This window comes from Eumetopias jubatus, unplaced genomic scaffold (genome assembly GCF_037043125.1).
Source record: "Eumetopias jubatus isolate StellerSeaLion01/CBP00866 unplaced genomic scaffold, mEumJub1_p1.0 scaffold_10, whole genome shotgun sequence".
Lineage (NCBI taxonomy): Eukaryota > Metazoa > Chordata > Mammalia > Carnivora > Otariidae > Eumetopias > Eumetopias jubatus.
In genome coordinates this window covers 113,948,706-113,971,310 of record NW_028274816.1, presented here as the reverse complement: position 1 = coordinate 113,971,310, position 22,605 = coordinate 113,948,706, and the positions used below count along the sequence as shown (strand labels likewise).

At 49.0% G+C, this 22,605-nt stretch overlaps 1 protein-coding gene across 3 annotated transcripts in view; it reads right to left on the bottom strand.

Annotated features, from left to right (window-relative positions):
* The window catches only part of MSI2 (musashi RNA binding protein 2), a 385,942-nt gene extending 363,918 nt beyond the window's left edge, over positions 1-22,024 (bottom strand). For all 3 annotated transcript variants that reach the window (XM_028093017.2, XM_028093019.2, XM_028093022.2), the window contains exons 1-5: positions 21,957-22,024; positions 21,623-21,663; positions 21,219-21,300; positions 20,433-20,517; positions 16,621-16,662 (exon numbers count right to left, since the gene is read on the bottom strand). In XM_028093017.2, coding sequence (XP_027948818.1) covers positions 16,621-16,662; positions 20,433-20,517; positions 21,219-21,300; positions 21,623-21,663; positions 21,957-22,018 — 312 coding nt within the window. In that variant the 5' untranslated portion in view covers positions 22,019-22,024. The remainder of the gene's footprint in view (positions 1-16,620; positions 16,663-20,432; positions 20,518-21,218; positions 21,301-21,622; positions 21,664-21,956) is intronic.
* Positions 22,025-22,605: the final 581 nt, after the last annotated feature.

Genomic DNA, 22,605 nt, shown 5'->3' with positions numbered 1-22,605 from the left:
AGCCAGACCAGCCCCCTCCTTCAGGCCAGTCACAAACCGGTCTCCCCACATCTGCCTGGGGCTCCCACAAGCCCTCCTCCACGCAGACTGCCACAGAGATCTTTCCAAAACGCAAAACTGATCAGTTCCCACCCCTTCCTAAGCCCTAAGTGGGCCCCCCAACAGCCCTCCTGGGGTAAGACTAGAACCCAACCCTACACACATGGCCCAGCCTAACTGCTCTGCTCTCTTCCTCCCTGCCCTCTGCCCTCCAGCACAGGAAATGCACCCCGATCCTCCCTCCTGAGGTCACGCTCACCTTCCCCCTGCAAGCTCAGCCCCTGTGTACTTCTCCGGGAAGCCTTCCCAAGACCCTATAGGAGATCCGGTGTCTCCTCCCACCCCCTGGAACAGCCTACAGGCTTCTGTAGCATTCACTGTAATTGTACGCCAATAACAGATCCTGTGATAGGTTGTTTCACAAATGTGTCCCTGCCACATGCAAACGCAGGGACGGGGAGACCCTCCTCACAGCTGGACCCCACTCCCCAGCTCTGGGCCTGGCTCGGGACAGGGCAGACATCTGCTGTGTGGTGAGCGAATCGATCCTTCAGCCCGCCCTCCTCTGCAGTGTGCTCCGGCCTATACCTGGCCTGCGCTGTGCTCATTTGCAAGTATATCCTTTCTCCTGAACCAGCAAGATGCTCTCCACCACAGTCCCTCTTTCCACCCTCCCTTCAAGGGGGTAATAATAGTCTAACAAGGGGCGCCTGGGTGGCTCAGTCGGTTAAGCGTCTGCCTTCGGCTCGGGTCATGGTCCCAGGGTCCTGGGATGGAGCCCCGTGTCTGGGCTTCCCACTCAGCAGGGAGTTTTGCTTCTCCCTCTCTCTCTCTCCCTCTGCCTCTCCTCCCCTGCTCATGACCTCTCTCTCTCAAATAAATAAATAAAATTTATAACAAAAAAAAAAAAATAGTCTAACACCACCACCTAGGATTTCCCCATCTTCAACACCTACTCAGGCCTGCCCCTGAAAAAGAGACTGACAAGCAGCTGGGGGACCCGGCTGGCCACAGCGAGCTGGCACCTGCAGCGGCCGCCCAGGGCCCGGACCTGCCCCCCTTGGGCGCTCCCGATGCACACGCAGGCCTGAGAGGCAGGTGCCACTGCCGACTCAGCACCACCTCAACCCAAGTGGGGGAGTACAGTGGGAGAGGAAGCCATCAAAACACAGAACTCTGTCTGCCAAGCACACTTAGGAACATTCTGAGATTGCAAATGGCCTTTGATCGGTCCTGCCTCAGCCACGCAAAGCTTCTGTATTTCAGACAGTACCAGACGCGGGTTTCCGAAAACGAACGTGGGTCTCCAGGTCCCTCAGCATCAGTTCCCCTCCTTGTCCCCCCTCCTCCTCCTCCCGCCGCCGGGGGGCTACGATGTCCAGCGAGGGCGGCCCGACCCCCATGCCCACGGCGCGGTCTGGCGCCTCCAGCTGGGGACCGCAGGCCGGCCTACTCCAGACATCCCTCTGCTCTGCAGGGCTCAGGGGCCAGTCACAGGCGCCCCAGCACCCAAAGCTCCAGACCAGGCAGTCCAGGCAGCCTTTGCTTCTTTGACCACAAATCTGCCTGTGTGGGAAGCTCCGTCCAGGTCAGAAAGTCAACCTTTGCAGCTCAACTGTTTTCTTGCTGTGGCCGCTTCTGTTCCACACCTTTGTGTCTCAGGAACCTTCGGCCAGGCCACTATATAGCTGCAAGAGCAGCTCCCACACATAAAGTCCTAACCACCCTTCAGGTGCTGTGATAAGCGCTGTCTGAACACTGGGGCATGCAGTCCTTGCAACAACCCTGTCAGGTAGATACTCGTATCCTATTCTCCCCACTTTACAGGTTGGGAAACTGAGGACCCGCAAAGTTAAGCGAACATCCCGACCTAAGAAATTATTGGTTTATAAATAAAAACCCTAACACCGCCTGCCTCCTGAGCCCGTTCTCTTAAACCCTAAGCATTGCTGATTCCCACCACATAGTCCCTCTTTCTCCTTCAGTCCACGGATGGGGAAACCGAGGCACAGAGCTGCAAGGCAACTGGCCTGAGGTCACATTCAGCTATTTGGCACCGAGCTAAGAACTAGAAGCCAGGTCTCTCCCACTAGAACTGGAACATTCACACCCACAGTCAGCCATCCTCCCTCCAGCCCCAAGCACCCCATCAAAAAGAGAACCAACTCAAACCCACAGGCCAAAGAAGAAAGATCCCTAAGGCGAGCCAACCTAAGGAGAGCAGGGCACTTCCTCCCTAGGTCCCCTGTCTCCTAACTGTACAGCGGAGCTCGTGGGCTCCCTGTGTCTTTGTCCTTTGTACCATCTGCCCCAAAAAGACCCAGTCAGCACTGGGAAAGCTTGGGAAGCAGGGATCTTGAGCCTTAGCACACACTGAAGAGCCTCCCGGTGACCTGGCACTGAATGGGGGACCGCCTCAGAGAAATCCGAGCGTCCCCCGATTTGGAAACGGAGGACATGAGTCGTGCCTCTTTTTGGAAGCCACAGAAACGCACCTGCAGGGAAGGAAACTGAGGCAGAGAGCGGCGGTGGCCAGCTGGTCAAGGCCCCCGCCGCCCGCGAGAGGGAGTGGGTAGATAGAGGCAGAACTTCCTCGGGCCCCAGACGCCTCTGCGCGCCCGTCCGGCTCCTCCCTGAAGACCAGGGAGGGTCTCTCCCAGTTCTCTAGGAGTCGCCTTTCTCTGTATTTACCCTTTTGGCTTTTAAATCCAGAAAGTTTCACGAGGAGCAGGCACATGCGGAAAGGAGCTAATCTCGTCACCATGGCTGCAGCTCTCATCAAGCAAGCGAGGTCCAAACTGGCTCCTAATTAATATTAACCCTCCAAATCAGAGTCATGCTCAGAAAACCCTGGATGAAGAGACACAGGGCGGGAGGGGAGTCTCCAATTTTCTTTTTACTTCATCTGGAAAATTAAGAGCACCGCTGATTTGAACAAGAAACCATCAAGGAAAGCAATCACAACTCCACACAGCCCATAGCTCGATGGACTTGGATGTGTAACCTGCCACTTTTATGAGCTGAAATTAAAACGGCTGTGGCAAGAATAGCAATGATGGCACGGGTCTGTCCCTCCTCCTTCATCCTCAGAAAACACAAAAACCCCTGCAGAAGATTCTGCAGGAGATCGGGCAAGACATCCTCATTTGACAAAACAAGGCAGCAGAAAACTGGTCCAAGTCTCTACCTCGGTCCTTCAGAGGAGGGTGTCCCCCAAGACTCTGCACCTGAAAGGATAATGAGGGGGGCAGTGGACACAGAGCAGCAGAGTGGGGCAGGGGTGCCTGGAGACCCTCCACTCCAAACTTAACAGTTATTTGCTGTTTCTGCATTAATTACAATAAACTGCTCCATAGCCTACCGATCACTTAATGGAGCAGCAAATATGGCTTTTTCCCTATAATTAGTCAATGTAATCTTCCACTCTTCCCCTCCTCCCAGCCACCCCATTCCATCCTCTATACACTCACATTCACACATACCCCATCCCCTGCCCAGCATCCACTCGTAACCATAATCTTGCTCCTCGTTCCCGGAAACATCTGGAAAATTCCACCTGATGGACATGAAGTGAAGGGGGTTAATCTGGAAAATGAGCACAGAGATCTGGACACATAGACTGTAGATGCCCTAAGACATCGGGGGGCTTTCCCAGCTCTGACAGTTGATCGGAGGGTCAGGGTTCACCAGGCTGATGGCGGGGCGCTGGGGACATCTCCCGGAGCTCTGGTGCTCATGTCCATAGAGCAAAACCTACTGGTCTGTGTCCCCAAGTAAAAGGTTCTGTGAAAAGACACCATCCCCCACGCCAACATTCTCCCTCCCCCCCACTGTCCTCAGTCGCAGGCAGAAATCTAAGCAACCCCCAGACCTCTTCAACCATGCTGCCCTGTCCTCCTGGTTAGCGCCAAATGTCAAAAGTACAAACAAAGCCGCCTTCAAAGGCTTGTGGACACCATCTAAGGTTCCTAACCAAACAAAATCATTTCCCACCACTGGAAATTTGGGTTTTGTGAAACAAAGCCCCTAAAACAGCCCTTTTGCATGTAGATTAAGGATAAGAGCACCCCCTCTTACAGTCAGCTTTCTAAAGACTCATCCACTAACTCCAGAATCTCCAGCAAGAGCAGAGTACTTTGTATCTTTCTCGTTTTTCAAGATACCAAAAATAATAATAATAATAAATAACAACAACAACAACAACAAAACAAAGAAAAAACCCCCTTCCCTGCGAAGGAAGGAATTCACATGTTCTAAGTGCCAACCATACACCCTGTGCCTGATTTACAGTGTCTCATTTCATCCCACAACTCTATTACCCCCAGTTTTTAGGTATAGAATCAAAGCTTGGAAAAGTTTAGACACCTTCCCAAGGTCATAGAGTTAGTGGTAGCACCAAATTCACTCCAGAGGCTTGAGCCCCAGGGCCATGCGCCTACCAAACTACGTGCCTCATTGGTAACAGCACGAAACGCCTCTGAATCTGAATTACACCGTGATTCCACCTAATCACATATATTTACACACACACACACACACACACACACACACACACACACGTACGCTCTTTTGTATTCCTCAATTGCTGAAGAAAAAAATATGTTAAGGCCAGAGACCGCAGCACTGACCAGTTCTCCAACTACCAAGCAAGGCAGATGGTGAGCATTTTGCCGGACTCTTCCTAACAATACTAACTCACACACCCAAAGTGCCTACTATGTGTCAGACACCAGCACTTTCTCTGTCAACTCATGGAATCCTCACAACAAACCCAGGAAGGAGAGCCTGTTATTATGTCCATTTCGAAGACGACAAAACTAAGGCATGGAATATTTAGGTGATGTGCTCAAGGTCACACAGCCGGGAAGTGACAGAGCAAGGATTCAAACTCAGCCTGCTTCCAGAGTCCAGGCTCCTCAACACTAAGCTACACCACTTCAACAGAAAGGAATAAAAATAGGGGCGCCTGGGTGGCTCAGTTGGTTAAGCCACTGCCTTCGGCTCAGGTCATGATCCTGTAGTCCCGGGATCGAGTCCCACATCGGGCTCCCTGCTCAGCGGGGAGTCTGCTTCTCCCTCTGCCCCTCCCCCCTCTCATGCTCTCTCTCTCTCTATCTCATTCTCTCTCTCAAATAAATAAATAAAATCTTTAAAAAAAAGAAAGGAATAAAAATAATAAAGTGGATGACTGAACATGGGACGGGAGACGGGGTGGACTCAGGTCCACAGCTGGAGCTTTATTTTTCCCATATTTTCAGGTCCCTACCTAGATGACACCACCTCTTCCACAAGCTGTTTCCAGGATTTCTCTTCGGCGAACAACTGTTCTATTCAAGCTCTCCTGTGAAAATCTGAGAACAAGAGCCCAGGAAGACCGAGGCGTTGGCCTCTAGGCAGCTTTTAAAGTCCCTGCACAGGGGGAGATGTTTGAGGATGCTTGAGTTCAAACCTACAAAGCACTTCCCCGACACATGGGCGTTTTGTCTGGATGGCCCTGAGAAACGGCCATTTCCCATTAACACAATCAGCCCTTCTTGGGAAAGCCCAGGGGGTCTGCTCATCCCCCTCTCCATCATCTCTTTGCAGCTTGGGCAAGAACTCAGGTGACTGTTTCCACGGTGCGTTCTCCTCTAATCCAGCGGGGTCCTGCTGAAGAGGGGCAGCTGAAGAGCGAAAGCTGTGAATGCACAGGCTCTGAGCAAACAGGGTGATGGGGGTTATAAAGGCAATCACAACACACTAACGTGGCAGTGTGCCAAACACAGGCTGCCCAGGCAGGACTTGTGCTCAAAAAGAACTTTAATTGAATTCTTTCAGCAAGTGCAGCAGAAAAATTCATAATGAGGTACCCCCCCGCAACTATGTCACTCAGTTCTACACTTCTGTGGATCCACTGAAAAATCTTTTTTAACAAGGATATGGGAACGTGTGCGGACGTGAACCTGAACATCGTGTTCTGCAGGGAAAAACAATGATCCAATCCATGGATTTTTATTTTCAAAGTGATTTAAGTGAGGCATTCTGCCATAATCAGCTTTACTACCCCTATTAGTATAGGAAAACAAGTTCTGAACCTAGCTCCCTAGTGGAAAACGCAAAATTTGTATAATTAAAATTATACTTGTGAAATTCAAACACACTTTAATTTCCTAAGGGTCCCCTAATCAAGTCAGAAGTTCTTACTAAAACCAATTATCCGCTTTGAAAACAGAAAAGGAAACATACACATGTAACAGTCTTGTGGAGATTCACAGCCCAGTTTTTGCCTAGGCTCAAGCACCCCTAATTCAATCTTTTTTCCCCCCAGGGTGAAAGAGAAGGTGAACTACCTGCTGTTATGTGTGTAAGTGTAAACATTTTTGTTTGTTGGTTTGCCTTTAACTACAAAAAGGACACACTTGAGAGAGATCCCAGAGGGAATGGAACTGAAGGGGTAAAAAAATAAACCAGGGGAGCATCAATAAATACACACTGTTTCCATCCACACCGCCCCACTCCAGGCTCCCTCGAACTTTTCTGCTTAAGATCTCGCAGCAGTTTTTCAAACACCTGCCCAGGACTGTTCAGGATACTCAGGATGCTCACTCCAATGCTATGCTGAGGAATGAGGCAGCGGAGAGCAGTTTCATTCCTGGAATGAGTGGACAACAGACCAAGGGTCCCAAGGTCCCGCTGGGTAAGGCAGGTTTCTCACCTTCTGACCAGGTAATCTACCTGAAATGTGGCTGCTTTTCTTGAGTAACTGGAAAGTCTTGCCCAAGAGCAACATGGAAATACAGAATACATTCCAAGGCACTAAAATATTTAAGAAGTAGTGGTTGCAATGCTCCATTTATACCACCAATATGAAATGTTATCAGGCTAGGGCTTTAGAAAAAGAAAGTAAAGTTATAAGCAAACAGGTTTTCTCCTCCTGCTTCCCTAGAATCCATTTCCGGGACGAGAATACTGACTTTTCTTCGCCCTCTTGGCTTTGGTGTTCCCAACAGTGGCCCAGCACCGTGATGCAGGCTCCAGCAGGGACCCGGAAGGTAAAGCAAAATGCCTCCAGGTTTAAAACTTCACTTTTCAGTAGGTGGAATTTGAGAACCCGCCACACATGGCCTCCCTAGGATGGCGAGTACCGCAGCCAACGAAGCAGGGTTTGGTGTTAAAACTTTGATCGCAGGGCCCTGGGAAACAGAGCGTGTGCACGCACACACACACAGGCGCCCACGCGAGCATGCAGAAGGAGACACATTCAGCAGACAGCCAGTCATGGGAACTGCTGCTTTGCTGGTTCCTTGCCTCCCTCTCACCAGAGCGGTCACCTCATTAATGTCACTCAGCATCGCGTTTTGCTACACTAGGTCTTTCTGCGTGCTGTTCCCGCGGGCAGCCCAAAGCCGGCTTCCATTGTAAACTTCTGTGCCTTGGGAAACTATCAAAAGCTTTGATTGGAGAAGAGAAAAAACTTCCAGAGGGCCTCTCTGCCCGCTCCTCCAAGTTTTTCTCTGTGGTTGCTTTATTCAAAATCACTACACACACAAACCATGCTCTGAAAGTCATTTACAACATGGCAGCAAAAAAAAAAAAAAAAAAGAGAGAGAGAGAGAGAGAGAGAGAAAAGAAAAAGAAAAAGGGAAAAAAAAGAGCTAGTGATCCCTATGGCCCATCTACGTGCAATTGCCCAAAGGGAATAATTCATTTCGGTGGAGGATATGGATGAAGCCCTGAATACCTTCCAACACGGTTTTCTGTCCTTCAAAACAATAAAAATGTAAAAACCCCCGATGAAAGAAGGCCCGAGGTGGCAGGAATGAGAATCTCTTGACCCCAAGGAATTTATTCTCCTGGATCTTCTAAAGCACTCTCTCCCCAGAATGCATCATCAAGACCATTTTATTAGATTTTTCTAAAGCCTTGAAATTGTCACATAATTGAAACAGAAACAGCAATTTAGAGCTCCGAATGGATTTCTTAAAAAGAAGATTCTGGGCTGGCCCCAACATCCCCTCCTTGGCCCGCTCTCGCCCCTAACCTAAATTTAAGACCCTTGCACACAAAACCCTATTTATCTTTTAAATCCTCCCTTGCCATAAAAGTTACACATTCCCCTAATGCCTTAGATTTCAGGACATTTGGGAGAAACTCATCCCAGACAACAGGCTAAAAAAAGAATCCATTAGCATTAACTTGCCTGTCACAGTCAGTGACAAATAAATGAATGCGATGCTTTCAGATCAGTCATTGGTGGAACTACCCCCAGGCAGATAAAGACCAGGCCTGGGAGAGAGAAGGCTCATGGAGAGATCTCTCACACAGCAGTGTCTTAGCTGTCCCCTAGCTGCTCCCCAGGACTTCACTCTCAAAGGCAGCAAAAACACAGCTATCAGATACAGAAAAGGAAATGCATTCCCCATGCCCACCAAGCAACCCCAAGATGAAGGACGCATGCTATCTCCCCTTCAAGAGCCAGCACCCTGGGAGCAGACCCAGCCACTGGACATACCATTTCCCAAATCTCAACGTGCTATTCTATCCATCACCCCTAGGGAGGACAACAGTACCCACGAGCCGCTAGGTAAGGTCCTCGTACAATCTAGCCAATGCCATTTCTGGGAACAGTAAGAAAGTATAACAGACAACCACTGCTTATACTGGGTCACCCTAGGCCCTTCATGTGCATTAACCCATTTAATCTCCTGAACAATCTAGGATGGAAGTGCTATGAAAACCCCCATTTTACAGGTGAAGAAATAGAGCTAGGAAGTGGCATTCAACTGTGCCAAGAAGGTTCTTACAAAGTAAGCAATGGAAACTAACCTGAAGCTTCCCGCCAGACTACACCAAAATCTACTCTGATTCCTCGGCCTAAGCACTTTACAGGAGTCGGGCAAAGCACGAGAACCTAAAACTCTACCCACAGCAGGGGTAGATTTTATTGGATGCAGCAGGGCTTTGTGGTTGAGAGCTAAGACTTGGAATTCAGGCAGACTTTGGTCCAAAGGCCAACACTGACCCTTCCTAGGAGTACGGCCCCAGGAAAGCTGCTTACCCTCCCTGGGCCTCAGTTTACCATTCTGCAAGGCAGAGAAAACACGAAGCACTGCAAAGGACTGGTGTCAGGATGAAATTAAAGGAAATTAAGCATACAGAGGCTTAGCACAGTGCCTCGAACATACTGACTCACAACAAGTAACAGCCATTATTTTGGGTTAGGATTTTTCTTCTTCATCACTGAAGGTCTCAAAATAAAATAAAGAAGTATAGCAGGCAGACACACACCCTGAGAATAACTTCCCAGATCACTGGGAACTTGATGTTATCTACCCTTGAAAGAGAGAGAGAACAGAGATAGCTTGTTATATGCGTGGGACCCAGTGGGACACCTGCCCCAGGAGGACCAACCACCCTGGAGCCTGCTGCCCCTACCATGTACCACGAGGTGCTCAGGCCCAAGCCCACACTTGCTCACACCTCTCATATCACACGGTAGGCACAGGTCATGATTTCAAAATCTCATGTTCCTCACACCAGGCAGCCCCTCCGAGAGAAAGGTGACCCCAAGCAGACCTCTGAAGGCAGAGGCTACAGAGGTCTGAGCCCCAGGGCACACACCCTGGTGATACACAGACCATCTGTGATTTCCACACCAAGAAATGACATCTCATCGTCTACACACAGCAAGGTCAACACCACGACTTAGACAAGGACAGAGTATAGAACTCTGGGATTTCGTCTCTATCACGGCCCCTAGTTAAGAAGGTAAAGAGGAGAGGAAGGGAAAACATGGAAGCAAGAGAAGAACAGAGCTCTTTGCGGTTGCCGCACACCCCAAAGGGCAGGGGTGGTATCTGCCAAGAACATCACTCCTAGAGAAGGCTCAGCAGCCAGAGAGAACACAGTATGAATGACGCAGAAGGCACAGGTCCAGGGTGGGAGGGTCTCCATGAAACCACACCAGCCACAGTCCTATCCCCAGCTTCCAGATTGATCCAAAAAGAGCTCAGAACATTGTACGGGGCATCTCCGTGATCGTGCACACACAAAACAGGTTCCCCAGCACATGCCAAATAAAGCCCAGACTCGTTTGCTTTGCCTGGCATTCAAGGCAACCCAACCTGGCCCCAGCCTGCTCTCCACGCCTCCACCCCGAGCACCGCGCAACACACACCCTTCGCTGCAGCGGCCCACTGACCTCTCCTAGCCCTGCGCATTCCTGCCATTCTTCCCTCCTTCCTGTTCCTCAGGATCTGGGGCAAAGACCACCTCCTCTGAGAAGCTATCTTAGCTCTAACTTCCTCTGAAGACCGTTCCTGCGGCTCTGCTGTGCTTCTCACACCCTCTCCTGTACCACAGGTGGCAGCCCTCCTCCCAACCGGAAGCTAAGACCCTTGAAAACAAGAACTGTCACTTTTGCCATTTTGCATTCATTCCACCTACGTGGAGATTGATGGTGTGCGAAAGAGCGGCAGCAAAAGCTAAGGTTTGTTTTTTTGCAATTACTAAAACATGTTTGTGTCCTTAGACTTCATTGTCCAGTGCAGGCAATAAGGCATGAACCTAAATAATCATAAAACTCGGAACAAAGTGCCTAACATAGTTCCTGATGCTAAGCAGAAACTTGGTAAATGATTGCCCAAGGGCCGAGAGTGGCAAGTGAATGCACCGAAGATACAGGCTCTCCCCCCGCACCCTCACTCTTACTCTACTGTGGTTGCACACCTGTCGGCATGGCAGGTACTCATTCACTTGCTCACTACTTATTTGCCCCCGTAGAGTGAAAGCCCCATGAGGGCAGGGACTTTTTGCTCTTATTCTCCACACTGTCCCCAGAACCTCACACAGACCCTGGCACACAGGAGGTGCTCAATAATGTCTGGTGAATAAATAAATGAATCCGTGCCCAGCACAATGCCTAACGAGTGTGTCAATAACTTTTTGCAAATTTATTATTGTTTATTATTTCCTAACTTATTATTACTGTTATTATTATTACAGTTTGCCATAACCAAAGAAAAGGCAAAATGCTAAGGAAATCCAGAGAAAGAAGTACTACATGGAAGAGGGAGCAGAAACAGCTCTGTGGAAAAGGTAACCCAAGTCAGGCTTTGAAAGAGAGGTGTGTGGTACACAGGCCAGAGCAGAAAGGACAGTGCAGGTAGGGATGCACAAAAGGGCAGCTATTCCCAGAAGGGGGAACATGCAATTTCAAGGCAGCAACGGGCAGAAGAGTTGAGAAGTAAGCTGGAAGAAGACACACCTTGTACAGATCTTGAACGACCCTAGCTACCTGGCTAAGAAGTTCAGACTTTGGTGGGCATTGAGGGTTTCCTGAATCCCCCCAAAAGTGGGTGCACAGAGTCAGCAATTAAAAACCATAAAACAAGCTCTTATTCAGTGAACACAGCAGATCAAACGAGCAAACAGAGATGATGAACTACATCTCCCTTTTGGATTCCTGGGACTTCCGGCCAGAGAACGTTCAGGTTTAAAAACACGAAAGGACAGGAAGAATGGATGCCACCTCAGGGGGCACCCAAGAGGGTCGGCTGGTTCCTCAGAGAGTGCCTCCCTCCTCCTCTCTTCTCAGAGGGGCAGAGGGGTCTCACCTGCCCACCAAAGATGTGTGACATAGAACAGAGAAGCTCCGGCTTCTCGGCAGACTGACCTTAACGCTGAAAGGAAAGCATGCAAGGAAAGGCAAAATCTCAGGAAAGGACATTTGGAGGACAGGATGCCCCTCCTCCTGAGCGGACACCTGCTGCTGACCGGAACGAAGGAAGGAGCCACGCTCCCCGACAAGAAAGCAGCTAAGCCACTAATCCCCCAGGGTCCTCGAGGTTGTGGACAAGCTACAGACACACCACCACGTCCCCGCTGGGAACCAGAAACCCACCAGCAGGCTGGGTAACTGTGGCCGGCGAGGTGACAGCCGCAGATCATCCAAGATGGCACGACGCTAGAATGACCCGACCCACCGCAGCAGGGGAAGGCCACATGCCGAAAACTCACCCCTCGCCCGCCCTTGAGAAGCTGCCAAGAAACCACTCCTCCGGAACAGGAGGTGCCTGTGTAAAACACTCGTGCTGTGCTGCACCCATCTGGACGGATGCATGCGTAACAGAGAACCTTCCAGGCCCTGGAGCCTCATCAGTGGACGAGACAGGAGCAGGAAAACCTGGCTTCGCTCAACCTTGCCACAACTTAGCTGTGTGACCTGGCGCTGCCAACCTAACTAACTTCCCTGCATGTCAGCTGCCTCCGCCCTGAAAAAGGTGGGCTGGATTCATCTAGAGCACCGAAGTCAGCATCGGGCAAAGTCAGCCATCAACGGCTCCCTGCAGGCAGGGGGCTTACATTCCAATCAGGATTTTTCTTGGGTCACTTTCCATTGTAGCTTTTCTTATTCGACAAAGATAATTCGATAATGGGGCACCTGGCTGGCTCCGTCGCTTAGAGCACGTGACTCTTGATCTTGGGGTTATAGGTTCGGGCCCCACATCAGGCGCAGAGATGACTTAAAAACGATAGTAATAATAAATAATTCTATAAATAATGATACCAGCGGACACCTGCTGGCACCACCTTGTGCCAGGCTCCCAGCAAAGAGCTCTGCATTCACGCTGAAAAGCACCCCACGTTGGACACTACACCCTGTTTTGAAGAGGAAGAAACTGAGGCGTAGAGGAGCCCACATGGGGTGCCCATGGTCACCCAGCTGCCACTGAAGCAACTGGAAATAGGCTGAAGAGATGAGACCTCCGTCGATCAACAGATAAGGTTCTGGCCTCTGACACGTAAGGAGGAAAATGGCAACCTGGGGAGCAGCGAAGGCTTTATGACACATGAGGGTAACTAGGGCAGATGGGTTGTTACACCCAGACTCGCCCGTGCCCCTAAGAGGTTCGACAGCCTCTTGGTTTTTCAGCACGAGAAAAAGAACCCACAACCTTGAGCAAAAACTCTTGCAGGCAGCCAATGCTTCTGCCCAAAGGGACTGACAAAATGATATGACATGACTGATCCCAATCATGCCCGTTCCTCCAATGGCTTCAAATTAAGTCATCTTTTTTAGAATAGCACGACCATTTTAATTTTTTAAAAGACAGAGGGGAAGAAACTCTTACATATTTTACAAAATGAAATAATCATCCAGCGAAATAGGAAGGCACAGAACGGACCCATCATCTTCTGATCAAAATGTACTTCGCTAATTAACGGCCACTAGTCTCCAAAGAGTCGCCCCTCGACTAGTTAATAAAGCCCCATTATACTTCACTTGAGAGGTGAACATTTACATCGCAAAGGGGGATGAATGAACTGCAGGATTCAAAGCCCTTCCTTCAGATCGCTCATTAAAATTCTGGTCAAAACGGATTTTTATTTATATGATACATTAAAGAATATTATGACAGTACTAACATGAAATCTGCTCCTCACTGCCGCGGCTTTGCTTTCATATTAAGTTACAGTTTCTTTCCACTAGTCTTGTTTTAACACCTCCACGAATATTTCTCTGGCGAGTGCTAGCAAAGAGGGATGGCCAGAAAGCAGAGAAATGCATTTTAACTGAAACCCCCGCTGACGTATCATTGACAAGCTCCTCACCCAGCCCCCGAGGAGGGGCGCAGTTCACCCCTCACCGGGACCCCGACACATCCGCACACAGAAGTTTTATTGAAGGGAGATAAACAAAAAATAAACAAGGCTTGACTTAAACTCCTAGACTCCCTGCCAGCCAGAGTTTGGCCTCCAACACTAACTTCAGTCTGAAATCCCCGTGGCCAAGCTCAAATTCTATCGGAAAATAACCGTTGACAAGAAAGGCACTTTCTCCCCATCCTGCCCCAACTCCCAACCAGCACACACCTCGCCAATTCCCCAGCCGCTTCCCTGGAGCTGAGCAAAAGAGTCCTGTGAAAGGGTGCCCCTCCACACGGCCGGCCAGAGTCACCCCACGGGATGATATCACGGGGTCTGGGTGAATCACCCAACCAGGGACCTTCAAAGTCCACGCACGCTGGCTACGGTTCTGCTCCTCACAGCCTGACCACCACCCTGCACTGGGTCCTTTGCCTGAACGGACAGGTGATACCCCTAGATCCCACCAAAGGATAGCTCACCGGGCAGGGGCCCGGTTCTGGAGCTAGGCTGCCCATACCCCACATCTCAGCCCATGTGTGCCTCGGTTTTCTCATCTATACATTGGACATAATCCTAGTGCCCACTTCTCAGGACACAGGCGAAGACTGGATGAGTTGATATACATAAGGACCCTACAACGTTGCCTGGCACATAAATTCAATTAAGTCATTATGATCACTAGGCCTCTCTTGGCGACTGGTATGAGAGCCTAACAAAATTAACAGTAAAAACAGCAGGTAATACATACGGTATTACCACGCACCAGGTCTTTTTTTTTTTAAGGACTTTACCTTTATTAACTTATTTAATCCTCAAAAAAACTCGTTAAGATGGGGTATATGAGATTCCAAGAAACCAAATGATTTGCCCACATCCACGCAGCGAATGAGGGGCAGGGCCGGGATCCGAACCCAAGCTGCTGAGCTTGAAAATAACAAAAAGATGATTAAACCAACAAAAATAATGATAATGGTGACGATGAGGAGGGATGAGGCCCTCACCCCGTGCCGGGCTCTTTCACTCTCCACAGCAACCTTGTGAGGGAGCTACCCCCATCACTCACCTTTTACAGAAGAGCAAACAGGCCGGGAGAGATGGTTTGCTCAGTGTCTTGGGACCTGAGATGCAGATGGAGATAACAGATAGGAAAGTCCTTGGGAAAGAGTGCCATAAAAAGCAAGGTATTGTTATGCAATCTCTAAAACTCGACGGAAAGATGTCCTCCCCCAACTGATATAATATTTGTTCACATCTAAAAGTCTGACAATCCACCTAAAACATCCCAGACTCCAGGTTGCGGTGGGGGGGGGGGGGCGGTGCACATTTTGACAAGGTCAAGAAATAGTCTATCTCGTTTTCAAGTTGAATGCATCACCGAAAAACCAAATGCCAGAGTATGTTAAAATGAAATACAGCTTTTCTGGTTTAAAAAAAAAAAAAAGTGGTGGGGAGTGAGGGGTGGGCAACAAGAGGGAAGAGAAAACAGGTCAAACACATGGTTTGACCAAGTCAGGGATTTCTCCAGTTTCCCTCTAGGTTAATCTGATCTAGTTCTGGGTGATCAAATGACTAACCTGGAAATTTGAAGATTCACACTTATGGAAGAAACAGCAATTCTTCCAAACCCAGGAAATACTGCTAATTCTGGAAAGCCTCTGAAATGTCAAGGATCACACACAGTTTACACAGTTAGCAGTCCGAAAGTTTGTGCTCAGTACAGAAATAATCTAACCTCTTCGGTTCCTTGATTCCTATTATTTGCTTAATCATTAGGGGGAAAAAAAATGCCTTAAGAAAGTATTTTTGCTCTATTTACTTAAGAGATTTGTGTTTCCTTTGAAAGAAAAGAAAGGAAAAGAAAAATTACATGGGGGGAAAAAAAAAAAAGGAAGGAAGGATGGATCACATGGCAGGCTCCAGACCTGAAATTCTCAAAATGTCATCCACAAGTGCCAACTTTTTCTTCATTAAAGTGTTTCATCTTCTCTCCCTTTACACAATTAAAAGGTTCCACCTGTGGGAGACTATGCTTGAAGAAATAAATGGAATTTGCAAAAGCAACAACTCTCTCCCTTTATGACCTGTAATCGGAAGCTTCACCTTTTCTCCCCTTCCCTAAAAGAATGCCAAGGCCACAAGCTACAGGACAAGTCTACCTCTCAATATTACATAGGGAAGAAAAAAGTATAATTAAAACGTGCGATTTTAACATGTTAAGCCCATAAATTTCACCTTCAGTTCCAGGTAGCTCTGTTCTCATTCCCATAGCTGGCAAGCTCAGCAAAAACTATGTTAGCCACACACTCGTGAAAAAGTGAAGGCCGATCTCGACCCTCTAAGCAAATCTTGTAGTACCACTCCTCCAAGGTTATAACACACTCAGAGCTTCTCCCCCAGGCCCCAGCACTTGAAAATGTGCCCTGATTGATCCCACCAACCTGAAACCAAGACATCCAATGCCTCCTCTGTCAGATTCAGGGCTTTATGGGTCTACGAAGTTGTTTCTCCAAGGAAAGACAAGCTGTTTACTCAAATTCTACTCCTCTCCATAAACTCCAAGTTGTAAGGGCCTCAAAAGAGAACCCTCCAAAAGACAGTCACAAGGAAATGTCCACATTCTCCTGATAGGATCTTGGCAACGCTTAAAAAGTAAATAGAACATTTGCATAAATATTGCAACAGACGGAGCTCTGTCCTGCCACGAAGGATCAGGCTTGCCCCTGCCCCGCTGGATGCTCAGAACCCACCTTGGGATGGCTAAATTGCAGACGCACGCGATTATCTTGCGGAGCTCCTTGCCTGGCCTGGACTCTCACAGCCACATGCTGATACCCTGAAGGTACCTGAAGGCACCAGGCTTCAACACTTGATTGCCAGTACTCTGTTTGAAATTCAAAATCCTTGGCAACCATCTCTGAGTGCTAAAATCCTATTACTGATTCTCCTACTTACCTTGGGTTGCGCCCGACGAGGAAATGCAACTTTGGGGTCAATCTGGGGGGGGGAAATGGGAAAGTAAGAGTCAATTCCAGTATTTGGAGGAGAGGGAGAAAAAATTATGATTAATCACCTAATTATTAATCACTCATTTCTCAGGCTTATAACCCAGCTTTTAGTAACTTCTCAGGCAACTCAAAAGTTCCTTAAACTTTGATCCAAACTTTACTCATCCCTCCCACAATGTAACAAATAAAGGAGCCTCTCTAAAATGTCCTACCATGTATTTCAACGTGTGATGTTCTTAATAAACCAGATCTCACATGTTCTTATCTAAGCAAGGGCTTCTCTTCTGCAGACACTGGACACTGAATGGTGCCTGCATCTAGTTTGCAATGCGTGACCGGGAGAAAAGATGGGACCATCATCTCTGGGAAAAAAAAGCGTAACTTGAAAAATTAAACAGCAGTCGGTAACTGGATAGGAGATCTTCTCCCCAGTGATAACTAAACAAGGCAGGTGGAAAAGGGGATTCTAAACATTTTTCAAATCATCAACATCCAAAAACTCCCCATGGACATCCAACACTATGCTCGGCTTGAGTTCATTCATTCGTGTTGGCAAAAGTACAGTTACCTGAGTTAGCCAAAAAGTCCATTCTGTAGTCAGACCACGAGAGGAAGCGGGTGTCAAAAGCTACGGAGCCTAACCCAGTTCTTAAAAAATAATAATAATACTACAATAAGATAAAAGGAAACACACCCGCTAAAACTACCTGGATTTTAAAAATCACAGAGGGTAGAAATCTATCAGCAACCTAAACCCAAATTATAAAAGTAAGGCCATCATGGGGAGAGGGTAAAAAAAAAAAAAAAAAAAAAAAATACTGAAAAAAAGAAATCGGAATCTACTGTAACAATTAGGGTATTCTTCCTACCCCAACCCCCGATCAGAATGGAAAAACATCCTCCACCCCCAGATCAGACACTCAGCAGAACACATGATTCTCAAAAGGGGAATGGCTTTAAAACTCAAAACAATTCCCATGGAAGTATTAGAATCTAATAGGCTGATCCGAGGTGGGGACAGAAAATACCGGGAGGGAGAGAATTTTAAAAATCCCCATTATTGGTTTTCATTAGACTTCTAAATGTTACAAATCTTTGGGTAAAACTCAACACAGAATATTGCTACAAGTTATTTATTTATAGGCTCTGGCTTTCATAATACAATTTTTCCCTTTTAAAATGTAAACCTGAACCTTGTTTTCAGTTCTGCTGTGGGGCAGCAAAAAGAGTAAGGCTGTGGGACGAAACACAGGGGCGGGCGGGGGGGCAAGGCACACCAAAGACTTCTTGTGCCCAGACCTACATCCCTTAGGACACCCCAGCTGGTAAGACAAAGATTTACCACTTGTCCTAAGGTGGTTTAAAGACCTAATAAAAGTCCACAGCATGTTTTTTTTACCTTTAAACATCACCTGAGAAATGAGGGATTACTTTTCAAAAACTAAAATAGACAAAAATCTCTGATCTAAGAAACTAACCTCTCATCAAGATTAACATTACCACATCTACAGGTGTATTCAGCACTGACTAGAGCTGTCTACAAGAGAGATACAACAGGTGTGGATTTTCCATTCTGTTGACCAAACATAAGACAGATGTGTCTTTTTATAAACACTCCCCCCAGAATACGGCTTTTGAGCTGACCAGCACACAATTGCAGTAAGAAGTCACCTTGTTTGTGGAGTAAAAGGTGCGAGACATGTCGGGAGAGAGACCAGGAGCTGCGGGGGAGGGACAGGAAGCCCTGAAGAAAGTGGAACACTCAAAAAATATCTAAAATTATAAAACTCAAAGCCAATTCAGAATTCCTGGATGGTGGGTTTGTGATAACAGCATGTCAGACCACCAGGCGCGTTCTTCGGTGTGCAAAGTTTACACGCTGAAATCTCCAAAGGAGAAGACAGGTCAAGGTAAGTATGGCAAATCCCAACCTTTTGCACATCCCTGTCAACTATTTTTTTTTAAACAAACGAAAAAGAAAACTACCAAAAATTAAAACATTAGTTAGTTAGGTACAGTTCTACTTACTGTAGCTACAAATCCTCTAGGAAAAGACTAGGGTACTATTTTGGATGTGAATGGCCGTTACCTAAACAAAGCTTTTAAGGTAACGGTAAACAAGATCCTCGTTTCCATGTCAATAAACCAACCGCTTCTGCCTCCTGCACTGAACGTTGAAACAAAGTCAAAATCTAGGTTATACTAATTAATAGTGACCAAAACATAAACAATTAGGGAGGGAAAACCGCACATTTTGCACCTGATACTGAGGGCTATGACCCATCAGGCACCATAGAAACCACATACTATTTCTCCTACCCAGGGTGGGGAGACGGAGTGAATAATAAATTCCTGAATTTGCCTTGAAATATTTTCCTCTTTAATTTTGCTAGCTTTTTGAAACGTCTGACCAAGAAGTCAAGAGGAAAAAAACATTCCTCAGACATCCATTATCACCCTACAAATGACTGTCCCTAAAATTAAATTATCTAAAAGCGCAAAAAGGCTGGGCTGCAAGCTATGGCAAGTCCAGCACAATTGATAAAGCAACTTAAAGTGCCTGGGGTCCTCTCTTGGGGGCTAGGGAACATGCATCTGACCTCTGATCAGAGAAACAGGGTGAATTTGCAAAATAAATTCACGTGCACCAAAGGTGGCCAGGTTTCTTTCCCTTTTTTCCCTTCCCCTCAATGTTAAAGCCAAAAGGGGCTTGGAAGATCACCCTGTTCCACTCCTGTATTTTACAGAAAAGGAAACTGAGGCCCCGCCGAGGCAGGGAACAACTTGCCCAAATTCATAAAGGGCAGCTGGGACTAGACCCTGATCCTTTGCCTTGCCCCACCACCTACCACACTCCCAAGCAACCCAGCACTGCATCCCAATGTCACCTCGGGGCCCCTGCTTTGGCAGATATATAAAAACTGTGGGGAGATTCTAACAGGCATAAAGGGAAGGGAGAGCCATAAAGCCAACACAGGGGTCTAAATAAAACACTACGAGCTATCCACCCCCCCCCATGACTGTACTAACATCTTTCTTCCCTTCTCTAATCTCTACCTAGAGACTTTTCCCCCTCTCCACACGAGTCTCTGAAACCTTCTAATGCTATAGAAGTACCCACACTCAAAAAATAAAGGATCTAAGGGAAAAAAGCAAAACCAAATCACTTGGAAACCCAAGGCCTTATCAGTGTTAGATTTCAGCTCCATCTGGAGTCACCCACTGGATGCCCAGCGTGGCTCTGGGGGGTCTCCTTCCCTTCTCAAACCACATTCCAAATCCGAGGTGCCCCAGGAGAAACCTGTTGCCTGGACCTGGGATTAGTGCCCCCTCGCCTTCCTCCTGGCCCCAGTCCCTCCCGGCTGGCCACGAAGCGGGCTGTGCCTTCTAAAAGCCAATTCCCACAGCCACAGTTGGTAACGCGTGCTGTGCTCGGCTGACAAAGAAAAGTTGCCTTTGCTCTGTGGTGCAGTTTCCTTGCATGGTCCCTGGGCCCCATAGATAGCCTCTCCCCGCGCAGACCCCTCCCCCAGGCCTACGCTGGGCAGCATCTGGAGCTGCAGTGGGACAGGCTCTAAACAGAAAACCCCAAATCCAGCCATGGCAGAAAACTTTAGAGCCAACTCTCGAGCCCTGCTTATCACTACCCAGTTCTCAGCACAGAAGCAAAAGAAAGCACGGTCCCTTTAAATGGGGCTGTCAATGCCCAGATGGGTCCTGAACAGGGGCGAACAACAACAACGACAGAAAGCAACCTACCGTCTTGGAATCTAACTCATGGTGGGGCTGACCTAATACTTTATCTACACTTGCTGGGTCTGCGAACGTGACGAAACCGAAGCCTCTGAAATGAGACAAAGAGGGAGAAAAACAAACAAGAAAATGTGACACCATTGAAAGCAACAAGGAGTGAGCCCTCCTGCAGAATGGAGAGCCAAAGTTGCCCCCTCGCACCCCCGCGGCCCACAGCCCTCCCCCAAGGCCCCTCCACCTCGCAAGAAAACACATCAAGGTTAACCGGGGAAGTGGAACGGGGGCAGGGCGGGTGGAGGTAACTTGGAAAATGCTGGTGTCTCCACTCTTTCGCCACCTCAGTCTCCTCTCCTCCTCCCCTTCCCTTTCTTAACGCTTTGTTTTATTCTGAAGAAAACCCGGCGCTCAGAAGAGATTCATCCAGCTTTCTGAAAGGGGCTGAAGAGTTTAGGGAGCTGGGAGTATGGGGAAAGCATACATTAAAAAAAAAAAACTATGTAGAAAGTGAATGAAGCTGAATGTCATTTTAAACAGGAGAAAAAGAAGCGACGGGAAAAGGACTTAAAGCAGAGAGATGGGCATCTATGTATCCAGAGTTCAGCCCCAATTAACAATAACCTTTCGGGTTATGGGGGCGGGCGCGGGGGGGGGGTGGAATAGAGCGACGTTCGAAACTAGCCACATGCCTGAGCCCCATTCTAAATCCGCTTAGCTACTTCCGAAGACACCTCCAAAAATAACACTTAAACTTTGTTCTAAAATAAAGACAAAATCCAGAAAGGAATGGTTTACCTGGAGCGTTTCGTAGTGGGATCTCTCATGACCATACATTCTCTAATTTCTCCAAATTTGCTAAAATAGTCTCTAAGGCTATCTGTAGAGAGAGAAAGAAAGAGATGGGGGGGGGAGAAGGTGTGGAAAAAAAAAAGCAATGCAAATTTTGATCAAGGACAAAAACCAAAAGTAGTTTTCTGTTGTTATTCTGTTTTGTTTTTGCATTTTTTGCACACGCGGGGGAAATTCGGCAACAGAGGTCGCGTAGAGGGCTCTGAAAGGATTTGCTATTTAAAAAAATAACCTTGCACAGGAGAAGTGGGGAGCCAATGGCGGGGGGGGGCCTCCTACACCGGGATAACAAAGAGCAATAAAGAAGCCAAGAAGGGGGGGACCCAGACGTCCCCCCCTCCCTCCCTTACCTGGTGAGGTCTGCCAGCTCAGTCCACCGATAAACATTTTACTAGAGGGAGAAAACATAACAGAAGTGAGCACCGATGTCAGATCGGCCATTTTGACGTGTAACTTACAAAAGCTAAAAGGAAAGCGGGGGGGAGCGAGCGAGCGAGAGCCGGGAGGTGGGGTGGGGGAGAAGGTGACGGCGAAATGCAATCCAAAGGTGTGTAACTTCCACGGGGGGGGTGCGCGGGAGGGGCGGGGGGGCGCGGGAGATGCCCGGCTCCGCGCACCGCCGTCCCCGCCGCTGCAAGGAGAGCGAGCCCGAGGCGGCGCGGTGGGCAGCGGCTGGAAACTTACCCGGGGTCGTGCTGGGAGTCGTTGGCGCTGCCCGAGGTGCCTTGGCTCCCATTTGCCTCCATATCTGAGCCCCCCCGCCCCCCCACCCCCAAAAAACCGAGCCCCACAGCGATCGGAGCGGAGCGGCGGCCGGCTCCGAGCCCCGAGATCTCCCGCTCCCTCCTCCCCCTCCTCCTCCCCCCCGCCCGGGCTCCTCCGAATCTCTCTGCGAGCGGCGGAGCCGGGGCAGCGGCGAGAGCCGTCACACGTGGGCTCGGCTTAGCTCAGCCCCGCTGCTCGCACACCCCCCCGTCCCCGCCCCCCCGGCCCATCCCCACCTCTCCCCCTCCTCCTCCCCACCCCCATCTCCTCCTCCTCCTCCCCCTCCTCCCCGGCGCACGTGGGGCGGAGTTCTAGAACGTCGTGTAACCAATGCCGGTGACGTCACGCACCCCGGTGCGGCCCCCGCCTGCCCGCGCGCGCACACTCGGCCCCCCGCGGCCGGACCCACGGGGGCGGTGCGCGAACCCCGCGGCCGGAGGGGGCCCCGCCTCTAGGCGGGCCGGGCGAGGGGGAGCGCACCCCGACTTCCCTGGATCACATGGGCTGCGGGGGGCGGGTGGATCGGGGGAGGGGGAGGCGCGGGGAGCTCGCGGCCGCTCCTCGCTCG